The 17343-nt window shown below is 39.3% G+C and overlaps 1 protein-coding gene across 1 annotated transcript in view; it reads left to right on the top strand.

Annotated features, from left to right (window-relative positions):
• KPNA3 (karyopherin subunit alpha 3) overlaps window positions 1-17343 on the top strand; it is a 91259-nt gene that overhangs the window by 63772 nt on the left and 10144 nt on the right. Inside the window, exons 3-11 of the mRNA XM_051832277.3 lie at window positions 3826-3915; window positions 4100-4129; window positions 4220-4272; window positions 4403-4498; window positions 8659-8744; window positions 11310-11396; window positions 11749-11918; window positions 13092-13136; window positions 16727-16858. Coding sequence (XP_051688237.1) covers window positions 3826-3915; window positions 4100-4129; window positions 4220-4272; window positions 4403-4498; window positions 8659-8744; window positions 11310-11396; window positions 11749-11918; window positions 13092-13136; window positions 16727-16858 — 789 coding nt within the window. The remainder of the gene's footprint in view (window positions 1-3825; window positions 3916-4099; window positions 4130-4219; window positions 4273-4402; window positions 4499-8658; window positions 8745-11309; window positions 11397-11748; window positions 11919-13091; window positions 13137-16726; window positions 16859-17343) is intronic.

Below are 17343 nucleotides of genomic sequence, written 5' to 3'. Positions count from 1 at the left end.
TGGGCTCCCTTTTTCTGGTCAGCTGGTGAGTGGGTTGGTGACTAGATGATCTGGGATGACCTCAGGTAAACATCTGGCTGTTGGCTAGGCCCTTGATTTGTCCTCCACATATTCTGTCCTCCACAGGCTTGGGGTTGATCACATGACGAAAACAAAAAGCAGCAAGAGAGGTCATGTGCTGATGTGTAAGCAGTGCTCAAGTCTGCTTGCTTAATGCCCATTGCCAAAGCAAGTCACATAGCTGGGCCTACAATCACTGCAGGACTGGACTAGAGGCCTGGATAAGGAAAGGACATTGGCATTTTGCAAGCAATCTACCACGATTTGATTATGAGTAACTTTTTGCTGACAAATTTGAAAACTTAGGTGGACAGTTTCCTAGCTGGGAAAAATTACCCAACCAATTCAAAAATGTAGGAAAAAAATGAATAAATTAATATTAGCTGAAATTTAATCTCTCGTACCTCTGCTGCAAAAGATAGTCTTACAGGTAGAACTCCAAGAGACATTCAAAGCACAAGTAACTGAGCTTTGTTAAATGATTTCAGAACTGGTAAAGAGGGAACACTTCTTAACCTATTTTATGAAACTAACAAAACCATAATCTTCAGCAATGCTTAAAGTCAGTTAGCAGTGCTTAAAGCCAGTTTTACTTAGTTTATTAAGGACTTTTCTTTCCCTATTTTTCTATTAACAAATTGAGTCCAGTAATTAATGCTTGAAAAAAAAATCAAGAAAGGCTTATCCTAGGACTTGCAAGTTTAACATGAGAAAATCAATTAACTTGCTATATTTACAGATGAAAGGAGAAAAGTATAAACTCTCAGTAAATCTAAAAGAAGCTCAACTTGATAAAATTAAGCATTCATTCATGGCTCAAAAAGAAAAAAGAATCAAGCAAAGTAGGAATGAAAACCAGATTCCTTACCAGATAAAGAATATATACCATTCATACTTTTTGTTTGTTTGTTTGTTTGTTTGTTTGTTTTGGGCAGGCAGAGTTAGTGAGAGAGAGACAGAGAGAAAGGTCTTCCTTCCGTTAGTTCACTCCCCAAATGGCTGCCATGGCCGGCACTGTGCCAATCCAAAGCCAGGAGCCAGGAGCTTCCTCCTGGTCTCCCATGCAGGTGCAGGGCCCAAGCACTTGGGCCGTCCTCCACTGCCTTCCTGGGCCACAGCAGAGAGCTGGACTGGAAGAGGAGCAACCGGGACAGAATCCGGTGCCCCAACCGGGACTAGAACCTGGTGTGCCGGCGTCTCAGGCGGAGGATTAGCCTAGTGAGCCGCTGGGCCGTCCTGTTATCTTCAGATTGGGGATCTGTGCATATAGGAGATTGTGAATATAATGTGACCAAGGTTAGAGTAATTGGAAAGGAGGTATTGGTTAATCTGTTGGTAGGTAAACTTTATTAAAATCTTTTAAATGGATTAAGTTCAAAATATGTTTGAAATTACTACTTTTATATAATAGATTTTTCTAAAAGGTTTTACTTATTTGAGAGGTAGAGTTACATAAAAGGAGAGACAGACAGGTCTTCTCATCGTCTGGTTCACTCTCCCAAATGGCTACAACAACTGGAGCTGGGCTGATCCAAAGCCAGGGGCCAGGACCTTCCTCCAGATCTGCCACTCGGCTGCAGGGGCCCAAGCATTTGGGCATCTTTCACTGCTTTCCCAGGTCATTTTAGCAGGGAGCTGGATTGGAAGAGGAGCCGCCAGGACACAAACCAGAGTCCATATAGGATGCCGACACTGCAGATAGAAGCTTAGCCTACTATGCCACCACGCCGGCGCCTTTATTTTTAAATATTTATTTATGTGAAAGGCAGGAAAAGAGAGAGATCTTCCATTTGCTGGTTTACCCCCCAAATACCCACAACATTCAGGGCTTGGCCAGGTTGAAGCCAGTAGCTAGGAACTCCAGCTGCATTTACCATGTAGTAACAGGAACTCAGGTACCTGGGCCAGCATCTTCTATCTTCCAGGTGAATTAGCTAGAAGCTGAATTGGAAGTGGAAGAGGGGACTGTGATGTGGCAGAGCTGGTGAAGCTGCTGCCTGCAGTGCCAGCATCCCATATGGGCATCGGTTCAAGTCCTGGCTGCTCCACTTCCCATCCAGCTCTCTGCCAGTGCGCCTGGGAAAGCAGTGGAAGGTGGCCCAAGTGAAAGGCCACCATAAAACACACCAAACACCGGAGTAAGGGAGGTATATTATTAGGGTGGGGGTAGAGGTGGGGACCCAATAGGCTGCCTCCCCATGCATGAGAGAAGAGCAGCCTGTACTAGGAGAACAAGTCTTACATAGCTTTGCAGAGGGACAGAAGTAGGAGCAGCGAATCCCATTAGGGTGGAGGTGGAGCTTACTCTTGGAGTGTGCCATTTGGTCACCTGACTTATAGTAAGCTAGGTTGCGCTTAGGATCAAAGCTTATTGTACAAGTTGGCGTCTGGGGCTTGAGATGGTGCCCCAGATAAGATGGCACCATTTTACTAATAACATGTGCTTGGGCCCCTGCACCTGTGTGGGGACCTGGAAGAAGCTCCTGGCTCCTGGTTGCAGCCATTTGGGGAGTGAACCAGCGTTTGGAAGGTTCTCTTTCTCTGTCTGTGCCTCTCTGTAACGCTGCCTTTTAAATAAATAAATAAATATTTTTTAAAAATTAAAAAAAAAAATACATTTGCTAGTAGAGATTCTTGTTTGATACAACCAGATAACAAGAGTTTAAATCTGGAGAGGGTGGCCAACAGGTAGTATTTATGTTAGTGAAATCCCACTCCCCACCCTTAATAAGCATAATAAGCCTTAACATTTGATCCTTGAGCTTTTCCCATTAAGCTGGTTCTTTAAATTGCTTCAGACTACCATTAGTAGTAAATACAAGAAAACTGACATACTAGTCGAAGTATTTTATAGTAATATGCACCCCCAAATTTGTCTTCTCTGAAGATCAAGAGGTACAGTGTTGGTCAAATAGTTGATGCTTAATAAAGTGCATGTATATGTAAAAGCTGGGCTGAAAACCAGTTAATTTGGTTACCAAGATCAAAATGTACGTTTGTCATTTACTTGAAGTATTCACATTTAATCATGCTCTTATTAGAAATTCAGTATTTATTTCTCAATCACCTAATAAAGTTGAAATTATTTTAAAGTTATTATATTATTTTAAGAATTTAGTTAAAGAGCTCCTATCAGTTGGTTCACTTCCCAGATGCCTGCAAATGACTGGTGCTGGGCTGTGGCCAAAGCAGGTAGCCAGACACACAGTCCAGGTCTCCCATGTGGGTGGCAGGAGCCCAATTACTTGAGCCATCACTGCTGCCTGCAGTATCTGCATTAAGGGGAAGCTGGAGTCAGGCTGGTGCCACGAATGGAATCCAAACACTCTGATGGGGGCTGCTGATATCTTTTATTATTATTATTATTATTATTTGACAGTGAGAGAGAGAGAGAGAAAGGTCTTCCTTCCATAGGTTCACCCCCCAAATGGCCGCTACGGCTGGCGCTGCACCAATCTGAAGCCAGGAGCCAGGTAGTTCCTCCTGGTCTTCCATGTGGGTGCAGGAGCCCAAGCACCTGGGCCATCCTTCACTGCCCTCCCGGGCCACAGCAGAGAGCTGGACTGGAAGAGGAACAGCTGAAACTAGAACCTGGCGCCCATATGGGATGCCAGTGCCACAGGTGGAGGATTAGCCAAGAGAGCCACAGCACCGGCCAAGGGCTGCTGATGTCTTAACCTCTAGACTAAATGTTCCCTAAAGGTGAAACGATTTTATTGGGTTTTTCACTAACAGCAGTCTTTGTTACTTCTTAATGCCTTTCAGAACAAAAGAGATGAACACTTATTGAAAAAGAGAAATGTTCCCCAAGAAGAAAGTTTAGAAGATTCAGATGTTGATGCTGATTTTAAAGCAGTAAGTTACCTTGCTTTTACAGTAGGTTTAAAATAATTTTTATAGTAACCAGGAGAAATTAGCTTTTAACTTAAGATCGATTTCATGATAATAATTAGGGTATGATAACTCTAACTTTATAGATACTGTATTTAATAAATATAATTTTGCTAATAAAATCTGAACTACTTTTTTTCTTTTTAAGCAAAATGTAACACTAGAAGCTATATTGCAGGTATGGTATATTCATTTAGTATTCTCATTCTTAAATGTTTTTAAATTTAAAAAAAAATTTTTTTTCTGAAATACACATTTGGTATTACAGAATGCCACAAGTGATAACCCAGTGGTCCAGTTGAGTGCTGTCCAGGCAGCAAGGTAAATACAAATTTGTCCAGAGAATTATGTCATGCCCCAGATGACCTGGCTGATAAGCTTGAAGGAAGGAGTACGTTGTTATTTCTGTCATTTGAAAATTATGGCCATTATTTTCTTATTCTTTTTTTAGAAAACTATTATCCAGTGACAGAAACCCACCAATTGATGACCTAATAAAATCTGGGATTTTACCAATTCTGGTCAAATGTCTAGAAAGGGATGATAAGTAAGTATGGATTTGACTCCCTTCCCTTTTTTCCAGTTAACTTAAAATTTAGAATTGTTATGTAACCTGTGGATTCAATTTGGTGTTGCGTTTTTTGTTTTTCAGTTCTCATGCATTTCACTGTTATTTTCTTACTTTGTGATCATAGTCAGCAGACCTAAAATGCTTTTCTTTTTAGTTTCTAAAGTGTGTGTATATGTCTATATATACACACATATTATATATATATGTATGTGTTTTAATTTAATATATTTTTAGGAAATATTTAGCTTCTGTTTATTGTCTATTCTAGTTTATATCAAATATTTATAATATTTACTTGTTAGGGTTTTTTATCAGTAATATTTTATAACAACTCAAATAGCATTTGAGTCACTCTTTGCTTATGAGTCTATATATAGATTAACCTCATGGCTGAGTCAACATAAATTGTTTCCAGAACTAAGTGGCCCTTTCTTATCCTGGGAATATTCCAGCCTACTGCTCATCTTTTATGTAGTCTTTAACATAACTCCAGCCATGATTACTTATCCAATCTCATGCTTTTTGTTTGAGTTAAATTAAGAATAAAGGGGATGTTTATAATTATGCTGAAGAAAAGAGTAAAAACACCACTTAATATCTTAGGAACTTTGAGGTACTGGCCTCATTTCCATCTGTATTTAGAGATAGCTGGTATCATCTCTTAAACTTCATCAATTTGAATTAACTGGGGAGAATGTAAGTTTGAAATCCAGAATACTCAAACAAGTGCTGTATTTTGCATTTAAGAGCATTTAGAATGAAACTTGAGACAGTTTGCTAGATGTTGTTCAAGGACTTTTCAAGTGACTAGATAGTAATAGTGCTGTAGAAATGTCACCAGTAAGGGTTTTTAGCCTGTAAAAATACCTGCTGCTTGCATTGTGTGCAGCAACCCTTTTCAGCCCCCTCCCCCCAGGCCCTTAGCACTGTTTTGTTCTATCGTGTGTATTTTCTGTAACTCAGTTAACAGAGGTAAGTTTTGTTTCAGCTACTTACAAATGAAATTCTAGGGGCTGGCGCCGTGCTCACTTGGTTAATCCTCCGCCTGCGGCACCAGCATCCCATATGGGCACCAGGTTCTAATCCCAGTTGCTCCTCTTCCAGTCCAGCTCTCTGCTGTGGCCCAGGAAGGCAGTGGAGGATGGCCCAAATGATTGGGCCCCTGCACCCGCATGGGAGACCAGGAGGAAGCACCTGGCTCCTGGCTTCAGATCAGCGCAGCACCAGTCGTAGCGGCCATTTGGGGGGTGAACCAATGGAAGGAAGACCTTTCTCTCTCTCTGTCTGTAACTCTACCTGTCAAAAATAAAAAATAAAAAAAGATGAAATTCTATCCTACCTCTTTTATTTGGAGCCTCCTTTTTGTTCTTGGTTGTCATTTCTCCTTTTTTTCCTTTCTTCCTTTTCTACTCTTTCACCTAGACTCATTTATGAGTATTTTTCATATATAGCATGTGTACAGAAAAATAATACAGCTTAATGAATAATTATAAAGCACAGACCTGTAGAAAGCAAGAATAGAAAATTGTTGGGAACTTAGATCTGAGTTATGAATTTGTCATGGGAAGTTGTGTTATAGTGTAAAAGACTGTAGACTTCAAAGCTTAATAGACTCTGGTTTAAATTCAGGGTTTGCCATTGACCAAAACCCAAGTGGCTTTTGAGCCTTAGATACCTCATGTATAAAAATTAAGTTGTGGGGCTGGCACTGTGGCTTAGCAGGTAAAGCCTCAGCCTGTAGTGCCAGCATCCCATACTGGTGCTGGTTCGACTCCTGCTGCTCCACTTCTGATCCAGCTCTCTGCCATGGCCTGAGAAAGCAGTGGAGAGTGGTCCAAGTCCTTCGGCCCCCTGCACCTGCGTGGGAGACTGGGAAGAGGCTCCTGGCTCCTGGCTTTGGATGGGCCCAGCTCTGATCATTGCGGTCTTTTAGGGAGTGAATCCGTGGATGAAAGACCTCTTTCTCTCTCTCTTCCTGTGCCTCTCTGTAACTCTGCCTTTCAAATAAATAAATAAATCTTTAAAAAAAATTAAGTTGTTGTAAGGAATGGAAATGTTATGTACAAAATACTCTTTACAATACACTTAGGTTTATTTATTATTCACATTGCATCACTTTTTTGTACTATGTTTTCTCATGGCATATTGGAAGACTTTCTCTGGTGTTCTAATTATAGTTTCTTTCTTCTTTCCATTTTCCAACTCCTCTTGCCTTTTCATGCCAGACCAATAGCCTGCATAGCTCTCCTTCTAGTCTAAGACAACACTGATCTTGTTGTCCTTTCACTTCTCTTCTGCTTCTGATACTTTCTTGTCCCTTGCCTTCAGCCAGAATCCATCCTGTAGTTCTCACCTGCTGTTCCATTTTTCATCTTTGCTTTTTAACCTGCAGCATATATTTTCCATCCTCATACCTTGCAGTATGTGTTTATTCTCCTTAGAACCTTTCCTCCCTGGAGCTCTTTAACCTTTTAATAGTGGCAGCTTTACTTTCTTTCTTCAGTATTTACAGACTTTTCTTCCAATTTCTTAACCTTTGACTTTCTGAGTTTTTGCTGACTATCTTGGTATTCTGCTTAAGGAAATTATATTCTTTCATCTGACTATTCTGACTCAACGTAAGTAATTCCCCCCCCCCCTTTTTTTTTTGACAGGCAGAGTTAGAGAGAGAGACAGAGAGAAAAGTCTTCCTTTTCCGTTGGTTCACCCCCGAAATGGCCACTATGGCCGGTGTGCTGCGCCGATCCGAAGCCAGGAACCAGGTGCTTCCTCCTGGTCTCCCATGCGGGTGCAGGGCCCAAGCACTTGGGCCATCCTCCACTGCACTCCCTGGTCACAGCAGAGAGCTGGACTGAAGAAGAGCAACTGGAACTAGAACCCAGGGTGCTGGCGCCACAAGTGGAGGATTAGCCAAGTGAGCTGCGGCGCCGGCCCCTTTTTTTTTTTTTTAAAAAAAAAGACTTACTTATTTATTTGAAAGAGTTACAGAGAGGCAGAGGCAGAGAAAGAGGTCTTCCATCTGCTGGGTCACACCCCAAATGGCCCAGTGGCCAGAGCTGGGCCCAGACGGAGCCTGGAGCTTCTTCCAGTCTCCCATGTGGGTGCAGGGGTCCAAGCATTTGGGCCATCTTTTACTGCTTTCCCAGGCCATAGAAGACAGCTGGATTGAAAGTGGAGCAGCTGGGACTCAAACAGGTGCCTGTAAAATATGCTGGCACTGCAGACCAGGGCTTTAACCTCCCTGTGCCACAGCATCAGCCTCAAGTAATTTCCTTTTTAATAGATCTCTTTAACTTTTTTTGTCCATTCTGCATACAGTTGACTCTAATATTATTTTCTTTATTATTATTTTCATAGCACCCTATAATTAGTAGAACAAATGCCAAATTTTAAAGCCTAAGACTTGAAAAACACTCCTTACTCCCCTCTTCCTCCCCACCCCCACCCCCACCCCACCCCACCACCCACAACACACACGCACACACTCCTGTTACATTTTGGAATTATCTCCTTGGCTCTTTTGATCTATTTCCTGTCATCCATACAAGTGATCATTTCACTCATGATCTTTTTTTGTTCACCACCCCGTCAATGCCTGCCTTGTAAAATCTATTTTTGAAAGCTTAATTCAGTTTTCACTGTCTTTGTGAGGTCTTCCATCACTATCCAAAATTATGAGGGTGCTTCAGAATTTTATAAATACGAGTTTATTTTGCTGGAAAAATCATTTTGAATTCTATGAATATTTTTAGCAATATCATTTAAGTGAGATGGTGAGGGTCTCATTGATACCAGAAGTGATTCTATAAGTGCAAGAAATGTTTAGGAGGTAAAATTGACGTGATTCATCTGTTAGATACAGTGCCTGTGGGAATGAAAGAAGTCAAAGAGAATAATGACTAGTTATAAATTGCCACTACCAGTGGATCTAAAGGAGTGAGCTTACAGTGACTGGCTTTGGGAACCAGTAAGATACACAGGTAGAGATGTCCAGCAGGCAGTTGGATATAACAAGGTACAATCCAAGGACAGCGTAAGCCATAGGGATAGCCATGTAGGTCTGAGGTTTATAAATTTTAAGTGATAGTTATGTGCTGAAGAGATGTTTTAACTGTTTTTTGTTTATGTGTTTACAGCCCATCATTACAGTTTGAAGCTGCTTGGGCACTAACTAATATAGCATCAGGAACTTCTGCACAGACTCAAGCTGTTGTGCAGTCTAGTAAGTAAATTAAAGTCTTCATTCTTGGAATTTTCTTTTATGATGGTAAGGAAGTGGAGTTTTAATAAAGACTGAATTTTATGTAACATTTTTAAACTGGTGAATTTGCTTTTTTCCAAACAGTTATCATTAACTAATTTCAGTTATAGTCACTGGTGCCGGCTTTGTGGCATAGAGGGTAAGACAACTGCCTACAACATTAGGCAAATGTGAGTACAAGTTCATGTCCCAGCTGCTCCACTTCTGATTTGATTTCCTGCTAGTAGCTTGGGAAAGCACTGGAAGATGACCCAAGTACTTAGGGCCCCTGCCACCCCTGTGGGAGACCCAGATGAGGCTTCTGGGTCCTGGCTTTGATTTGGCCCAGCACTGGCCATTGTGGCCATCTTTAAATCCAGTGGATAGAAGATCTCTCTCTCTCTCTCTCTCCCCCCACCTTTCTCTGTAACTCTTTCAAAATAAATAAATGAGATTTTAAAAAAAATTATGGTTACTAAAAAGGGAGTGGAGTTTTATCTTTTAATTATATACATATATATAATTTTAATATATGTTTATATATTTAATATATAATGTATATATTATATATTATATAATATATATAATATTAACTAATATATAATTTCTATGTTATATAATATATACTTAATATATACTGTTTTAAATTTCTATTTCTAGTTCCTTCAGAGTGCTGAGTGGTTTATATCTTTAGGCTTATAACATATATATTTTTATAATTTTTCTTACCTTAAGATAGACTGGTAATTATTTGTGTATGGACCAAAGCTGACACATGCTCTTTGAAAAAACCCTAGATATCACCAAGTATGTTGTTTTTACAGTGTGAGACTTTAGGTAGTAAGCAAGGTGATTTTAAGTAGTATTTGATAAAGCAATGAAGTTATATTGAATCATGTAGTAAGAATATTATTCTCTTTAAACTCTTTTTCAGATATTTCAATAAGAAATGTCTAAGAAAGTTTCTAGTTCGGTGTTAACAAAAAGGGAACAAATTTTAGATTGGGACTTTGAATAGAAACTAGTTACGCAGAGTTTAATAACAATGGTTTATTTTTATTATTTATTTCTTGGTTATCTCTTTGTGGTAAGTGATACTGGTCTCTTTTCTATAGAAGTGATAAGTAAAAAAATAAGTTAAAAATGTGAGTCACTTAAAACCCTCATTGTTGATGGGAATGTAAAATGGTGTAGTCATTTCTCAAAAGGTTAAACAGAGTTACCATATGACCCACAGATCTACTCCTGGGTGAAACCAAGAGATAGGAAAACATGTCCACATATATTAAAAACATTGGTATTTATAGTAATCCAAATATCCATTAACTGAGATGAACAAAATGTGGATAACAGTGGGATACAATTTCAGCAATAAAAAAATAGTGAATTTCTGATATGTGCTGCAACATGGATGAACCTGGAAAACTTTATAGTAAGTGGAAGAAACCAGACACAAAAACCCTTGTAGATTATGATGTCATTTATATGAGATGTGTAGGGCTAGGGGAGTGCATAACAGAAGAGTAAGTTGGGAGGCAGCTGTCAGGGGCATGGAGTTGCTTTTGGGGGTGATAAAATGTTGTAAAATAAGTTTGTGACAGTGCACAACTCTGGAAGTACTAAAAATAATTGACTTATCCATTGAAATAACTTCTGTTGCACATATTTTGTCTAAATAAAGCTGTTAACAGTGTAAACCATGGTAGGCATTGTGGCACAGTGGGTTAAGCCACTGGTTGGGACACTGTGTCACATGTTGTAGTGCTGGCTCTGGTTCCAGCTGGTCAGCTTCCCATTCAACTCTCTGCTAATGCACACTGCAGGGCAGCAGTTCAGGTGGGAGCTCAAGTGCTTGGGTTCCTGCCGCTCACATAGGAGTCCACGGTGGAGTTCCAGGCTCTTGGCTTTGGCCTAGCCCAGACCTGGCTGTTGTGCTCATTTGAGAAGTAAGCCAGCGGGTGGGAAATCTCTATCTGTCTTTGCCTCTGTCGCTCTGCTTTTCAAGTAGATGAAAATAAGTCAATTTTTTAAACTGTGCATCAATTTTAATAAGAAAGTTAGATAATACAGGTATGGCATAAAACCCTGGAGGTAGTATACAATTGAAATTAAGAAAGTGTTCTTGGAAATAGGTGTAATGTGTAAGTTGTGTGAAGAGTAAGGATTATCATGACAAACTATTGTAAAATGCAAAAAGACTCGATGTGACATTAATCAGTCCTTTGGGTAATCCCATCTCAGGAATTGAAATTAATTGACCAAAGTATTACACAGTAAGTTACTTTTTTTTTTTTTTTTTATGAATTAGCAGCCTTTAGATACTATCAGTTCATGTGTTGCTTAACTATCACTAGAGGAAAAATACTGAAATTGATCATTTTTAGGGTAAAGATATTCACCATATTTATTCTTTCAGTGAACTGTAATTGGGCAACCACTTATACAATGTGTCAGGCTTTGTGTATTTTATCAGCATATTAAGGCTTAACTGTATAAACTCATCAGAATTTTTTTTCAGTATAAATATTCATTTTTCTTTTATTACAGATGCAGTACCTCTTTTTCTGAGACTTCTCCATTCACCACATCAAAATGTTTGTGAACAAGCAGTGTGGGCTTTGGGAAACATCATAGGTAAGTCCATTCAGGAGTGAAAAGACTACAATTAAGAATCTTAATTAACTTTTTCCTTACATTGGCATAGCCATTACACACTATGTTTCCTCTGAACTTAATGTGAGCTGATTATCTTTTTGCCATATAAATACGAACTTAAGGTGATGCCTCTCTGAAAAATATATACATTTGCTATCAGTATTGGTAGGTTAAATTTGTGTTCCCCAAATCAAAATCTGGAGAAACAACACTTTGACTAATGGTGAGGAAACATAGAGAACATCAATGTCCCAACATGAGCCATTGCATACATTTCAGACTTTCTCATCCTGAATGTAATTTTTTTTAAATACAATTTTCATTTCTGTAGGTGATGGTCCTCAATGTAGAGATTATGTCATATCACTGGGAGTTGTCAAACCTCTTCTGTCCTTCATCAATCCCTCCATTCCCATCACCTTCCTTCGGAACGTCACATGGGTCATTGTCAATCTCTGCAGGAATAAGGATCCCCCACCGCCTATGGAGACAGTTCAGGAGGTAAATGAAGAATTGTAAAGGCCAGATTTTCCCTATGTTTATGCTGTAGGTATTCATGCACAGGAAATGAAATAACACATACACTGATTTCATTGCAGGTGACATGCCATATTTAATTACTCCTGTGAAATAAATTTGAATGTCATGTGGTACCTGAAAGAATGTCAGTCTTCGTAATGCTTACTTTCCAATGATCTTTGTGAAAAAGAAACTTTGTAAAAAATCCAAACAGAAAAAATATAAAAGGAGAAAAAAAATTCTAAAATGTTCTGACTGCATTGCATTCATTGATGGTTTAATGCTTAAAAAAAAAGTAAATAAATAAGGGGTTGCTACATATAAAACTAGTATACTTACTATAAACAAATGTTCTTGAGTAAATTTGCCTTAAATTCAGTTGATTTCTGACAAAATTAATGTTCTTAAAGTGTGATACATTTTGTATTAAATCTGCTAATTAAAATGGTAAAATCACTCCTGTGTACATGTAATAGGTAAATAGATCTGCCTATTTTGAGTTTTAAAACACTCACCTAACTTTTATTTGTTTGACTATGTAGAGACTTGTTGACTCTATGTCTTTATGAGCCATAGCTTTTAGCCAGAGTTTGCTATCTTTGGTTGTTATGCATAGGTATGCAATGTGATTCCCTCTGCTCTCTCCCTCCCAGATCTTAAAAAGAGATTTGTAAGCTTTGAATTCAACAACCAAAGCTTTATGTTGTATTTCTTAATTTCATGACTAAAGCTGAAGTTAGAGTCTTTAATGTGACTCAAGTAGCTCATTAAATAAAACCTTATTTTTACTTTTAATCAGGTAAGTGAGACAATGATGATTAGTTTTTCCTAAATAGCTGTAACTATGTACTTGCATCTCCATTCTTCCTCCTTAGCATAAGTCATAAAGAAGTTCATTGAAAACGAATGTTTTTTCTTTAAGGTACATTAATCTTTGCCAGATTTGTTTGAATGTTCTAATTGAACATTTAAAACATGCTTTTGGCTTTTCCAAACTTAATTTATCAGATTTTTATCTTCCTAATAGACAAATTTAACATTGCCTTTCTTGCCCTACAAACAGTATTTAACTGCTTTTTCTGTCATGGTTGTTTAGTTTGACAAATACATAGTTATCATTTCTAGTGTTACCTATTGTTTATCTTCTTTCCTCAGATTTTACCAGCTTTATGTGTCCTCATATACCATACGGACATAAATGTAAGTAAAGCAGATTTTGCTCTTAATGGGACTGGAAGGGTTTTTAAATAATTTTCAGTATGTATTTTATCAACTTGTCAAACTTCTACAGTTTCTCAGTAATTCTCAAAAATAGGATAAAGGTTAAAGTAGCCTCATAGTGCATGTAATACAGGCAACAAAAATACTAACATTAGAGAAGTTATCACATGTACTTTATTAATTCATTTCATTGTTAAGTAGTGGGTTTTTGTTGTTGGTTTTTTGTTTTGTTTTCTTTTTTGACAGGCAGAGTTAGACAGTGAGAGAGAGAGACAGAGACAGAGACAGAGAGAAAGGTCTTCCTTCCGTTGGTTCACCCCCCAAATGGCTGCTACAGCCAGTGCGCTGCGCTGATCTGAAGCCAGGAACCAGGTGCTTCCTCCTGGTCTCCCATGCAGGTGCAGGGCCCAAGCATTTGGGCCATCCTCCACTGCCTTCCTGGGCCACAGCAGAGAGCTGGACTGGAAGAGGAGCAACCGGGACGTAATCCGGTGCCCTGACCGGGACTAGAACCCGGGGTGCCGGCGCTGCAGGCAGAGGATTAGCCTAGTGAGCCGCGGCGCCAGCTAAGTAGTTTTTTTTTTTTTTTTTTTTTTTTTAAGATTTATTTATTTGCTTGAAAGGCAGAGTTACAGAGGCAGAGAGACAGAGGTCTTCCATTTGCTGGTTCACTCCCTAGATCGCTGCAACAGCCGGAGCTGCACCCACCCGAAGCCAGGAGCTTCTTCCAGGTCACTCACACAAGTGCAGGGGCCCAAGGACTTGAGCCATCTTCTACTGCTTTCCCAGGCCATAGCACAGAGCTGGATTGGAAGTGGAGCAACCAGGACTCAAACCGGTGCCCATATGGGATGCCGACACTACATATGGCAGCCCTACCCAGTATGCCACAGCACCAGTCCCTGTCGCTGATTTTTATTTATTTATTTGAAAGGCAGGATAACAAAAAGAGAGAGACAGACATCTTCCATCCTCTGGTTTACTCCCCAAGTGCCTACAACAGCCAGGGCTGGGCCAGGCCAAAGCCAGGAGCTAGGAATTAATCGGGATCTCCCAAGTGCATTTGCTGGAAACTACCCTAGGCATTCCCACATGGGACATGGGTATACCAAGTGATGGCTTAATTTGCTGTGCCACAATTCCCACCCCAGTTTTAATGATTTTATATGGTATTTTTTTATTCCTGTTACCTGTACAATGATCAATGGAGCTTATTCCATTTTTTCTCAGCTCATACTCTCATTTTTGAATCTTTAGGTTTATGTTTTTTGCCACACTTGGGACATTTTTCACCATTGTTTCTTCAAATATTTTTTCCAGTTCCGCTTATTAGAAGGGGCCCGGATGGCATTTGTTAGATCTAATGATATTGTGCTAAAAGTTCCTGAGGCTCTGTTCATTTTCATCTTTTCATTCCTTCTTTTTCTATTACTAAGATCAATGGCTTTTATTGCTCTGAGTTTGAGTTCATTGATTTTTTTCCCCTGTATTTTTTTCTTTTCTGAAACTGCCTACCTTTGGTTTAGATATATTCATAATTGCTCACTGAAGCATTTGTTTGATAGTTATTTGAAAGTCCTTGTCCAGTGTCCTGTGTCATTTCTGGGTTGGCATCTGTTGATTGCCTTTCCTCTTTTGTGTTGAGATTTTTCCTGACTCTTGATATGGTAGTAGTTTTCAGTGTGGCTGTATGTTTGAGGTGTTAGGTTGTCTGACTGTGGTTTCTGTGTAAATCTTGTTACCTGTAACTGCCAGAGTGGTTGGTAGCCAGGCTTTGTTCACACCTACGCACCTGTATACCTCTGGCTGGGAGACCTTCTCACTGCCACATGGAGTAGTAAATGAACTCTACTCTTAGGCATAGCTTTTGCCCTCTCATTTTTTAAGTTGAAATATTTTTCCAGCCCTTGATCTACAATCAGATGTATTAAATGCTCACCATCAGACTCCCACTGACGTTTCCTCAGTCATTTGTTAGATGAAAGAAGCTTATACTCTAGTAAGGTTTTGGATAAAGGTAGAGCTAATGTTTTTGGCTTTGCAGGGTACAGTTTTGTGTGCCCCCCCCCCACCCCGCTCTTTTAAGATTTATTTATTTATTTGAAAGGCAGAGTTAGAGAGATTGATCTTCCAGCTGCTGGTTCACTCTCCAAATGGCTGCAGTGGCCGGAGCTGGGCTGATCTGAAGCCAATATCCAGGAACTTCCGGATCTCCCACATGGGTTCAGGGGCCCAAGCACTTGGGCTGTCTTCCGCTGCCTTCCCAAGCACATTAACCGGGAGCTGAATTGGAAGTGGAACAGCTGGGACTCCGACTGGCGCGATAAAGGATGCTGACACTGCAGGCCACAACATCAGCCCCCAGTCTCTGGCCTTCTGAGATAAACTCCTCACTCTTCTTTGAAGTCTCACACAGAGCTTAGGACAGGAGGTTCAAACAAAAACTAGAATTCATTTTTTTCTTTCCTTACAGGTAATTTGAAATTTCTAGTATTCTGACTTGCAGTAATGCTGAAGGCTTGGGTTGTATATGGTTTTATTTGCTCTTCTTATTTATATGCTTTTTTGAAGGATACATGATTTCAGGTGGCTGCTATTGTTCTAGGGCAGCAAAGTGTCAATAATACGAATCTTACATGAGACGAGGCTGGTGGTTGTATTCCTCTATGAAGACACCAGGGAAAGCCATGTACAAATTCCTTTATGTTGAATGAGTTCATGAAGTCTCTGAGCCTAGTTTTTTTTTTTTTTTAAATAATTAATTTATTTATTTAAAAAGCAGAGATATTTATCTGTTTAGTTTTTAATAGTCTGCAAAGTTGAATTACTAAGCATTTGAAAATCAGTAGAATAGGTACATAATCTTTTTAGTGTCTTCTAGACTTGAAGTAGCATGTTGCATTGACCTCATTCTTTATATGTTTTCATGTCATTATTTGGTTTCTGACTTCGGGAGCGGAAAGAATTTCTGTTCTGCCTTTTTTCTTTTTTTGTTTTGTAAGATTTATTTGAAAGGCAGAGTGCCAGAGCAGGGAGAGAGAGAGAGAGATCTTTGATCCGCTGGTTCATTCTGCAAGGACAGCTGGGTTAGCATAGGTTGAAGCCATAAGCCAAGAATTCCATTTGGTCTGCTTCTTTGGAAGCAGAAATCCAACTATTTGGGCCATCACTGATACCTCCCACGGTCATTAGCAGGAAGCTGGATAGGAAGCCAAGACTGGTATCAAGCATTCTTATATGGGACACAGGTTTCCCAAACAGTGGCTTAACCTACTACACCACAACACCTGCCCCTCTGCCTATTTTTAAAATGATTTATCTAATACATAAATGCTAAGATGGGATAAAAGTTGTCCCAGACTTCTATGTGTCAATTTTGTGCAGAGTGATCTGATACGGACTTTGAGAGAGGGTGTAAGGACCTACTACTTTCAATAGATTGATATTTTTGTTTACATGCCGAAAGATAAAACTTGGTTACCTTTTCTGTCACCACTTCTGAGATATGTTCTGTAGTTTAGGCATTGAAACAAATACATGAACTGGATATTCTGCTTTCCTTCCTGTAGATTCTTGTAGACACTGTTTGGGCTCTATCATACTTGACAGATGGAGGTAATGAGCAGATACAGATGGTTATTGATTCTGGGGTTGTGCCATTTCTTGTGCCCCTTCTGAGCCACCAGGAAGTGAAAGTTCAAGTGAGTATTTTAAATCTTTTTTACTTGTATAGAATTATGGCTGCTATAATTAGTTAATTTATACAACTGTGCTTAAATTCTGTCTATAAACACTTATTTTCCAGATTTTTCCCATAGTCCCTTATGATGATTTTGTTGATTTCCAAATATTTGTCTCCCTCAGATTGTTTGCTGGATTTCAGACTCATAGCTAGTTGATTCTGACCATTTAGACATCCTCTGAGAAATCCTACAAGCTTTCCATTGTATTCCAACCAGACAAAATTGAAATGATCTTCTCCCATGAACCTGTTCCTCTTCCTGTATCCCCTTTCAGTGAATAGCGTGGTCTAAGTTAAAAACCCTGAATTCTTTTTTTATTTTACATTCCATTATCAAGTCTTTTATGATTATTATTTTTTGGTATAGCTTTCAAATCTGCCTCTCCTTACCTGTATTGAGCTGCTATTTAGTGCAAGATTCATGTTTTGTGTATTTTTTTATAC

This window comes from Oryctolagus cuniculus, chromosome 9 (genome assembly GCF_051225735.1).
Source record: "Oryctolagus cuniculus isolate XC-2025 breed Fujian yellow rabbit chromosome 9, ASM5122573v1, whole genome shotgun sequence".
In the NCBI taxonomy this organism is placed as follows: Eukaryota; Metazoa; Chordata; class Mammalia; order Lagomorpha; family Leporidae; genus Oryctolagus; species Oryctolagus cuniculus.
The sequence above is the reverse complement of the archived record's forward strand: the minus strand, read 5'-3'. Positions and strand labels throughout refer to the sequence as shown.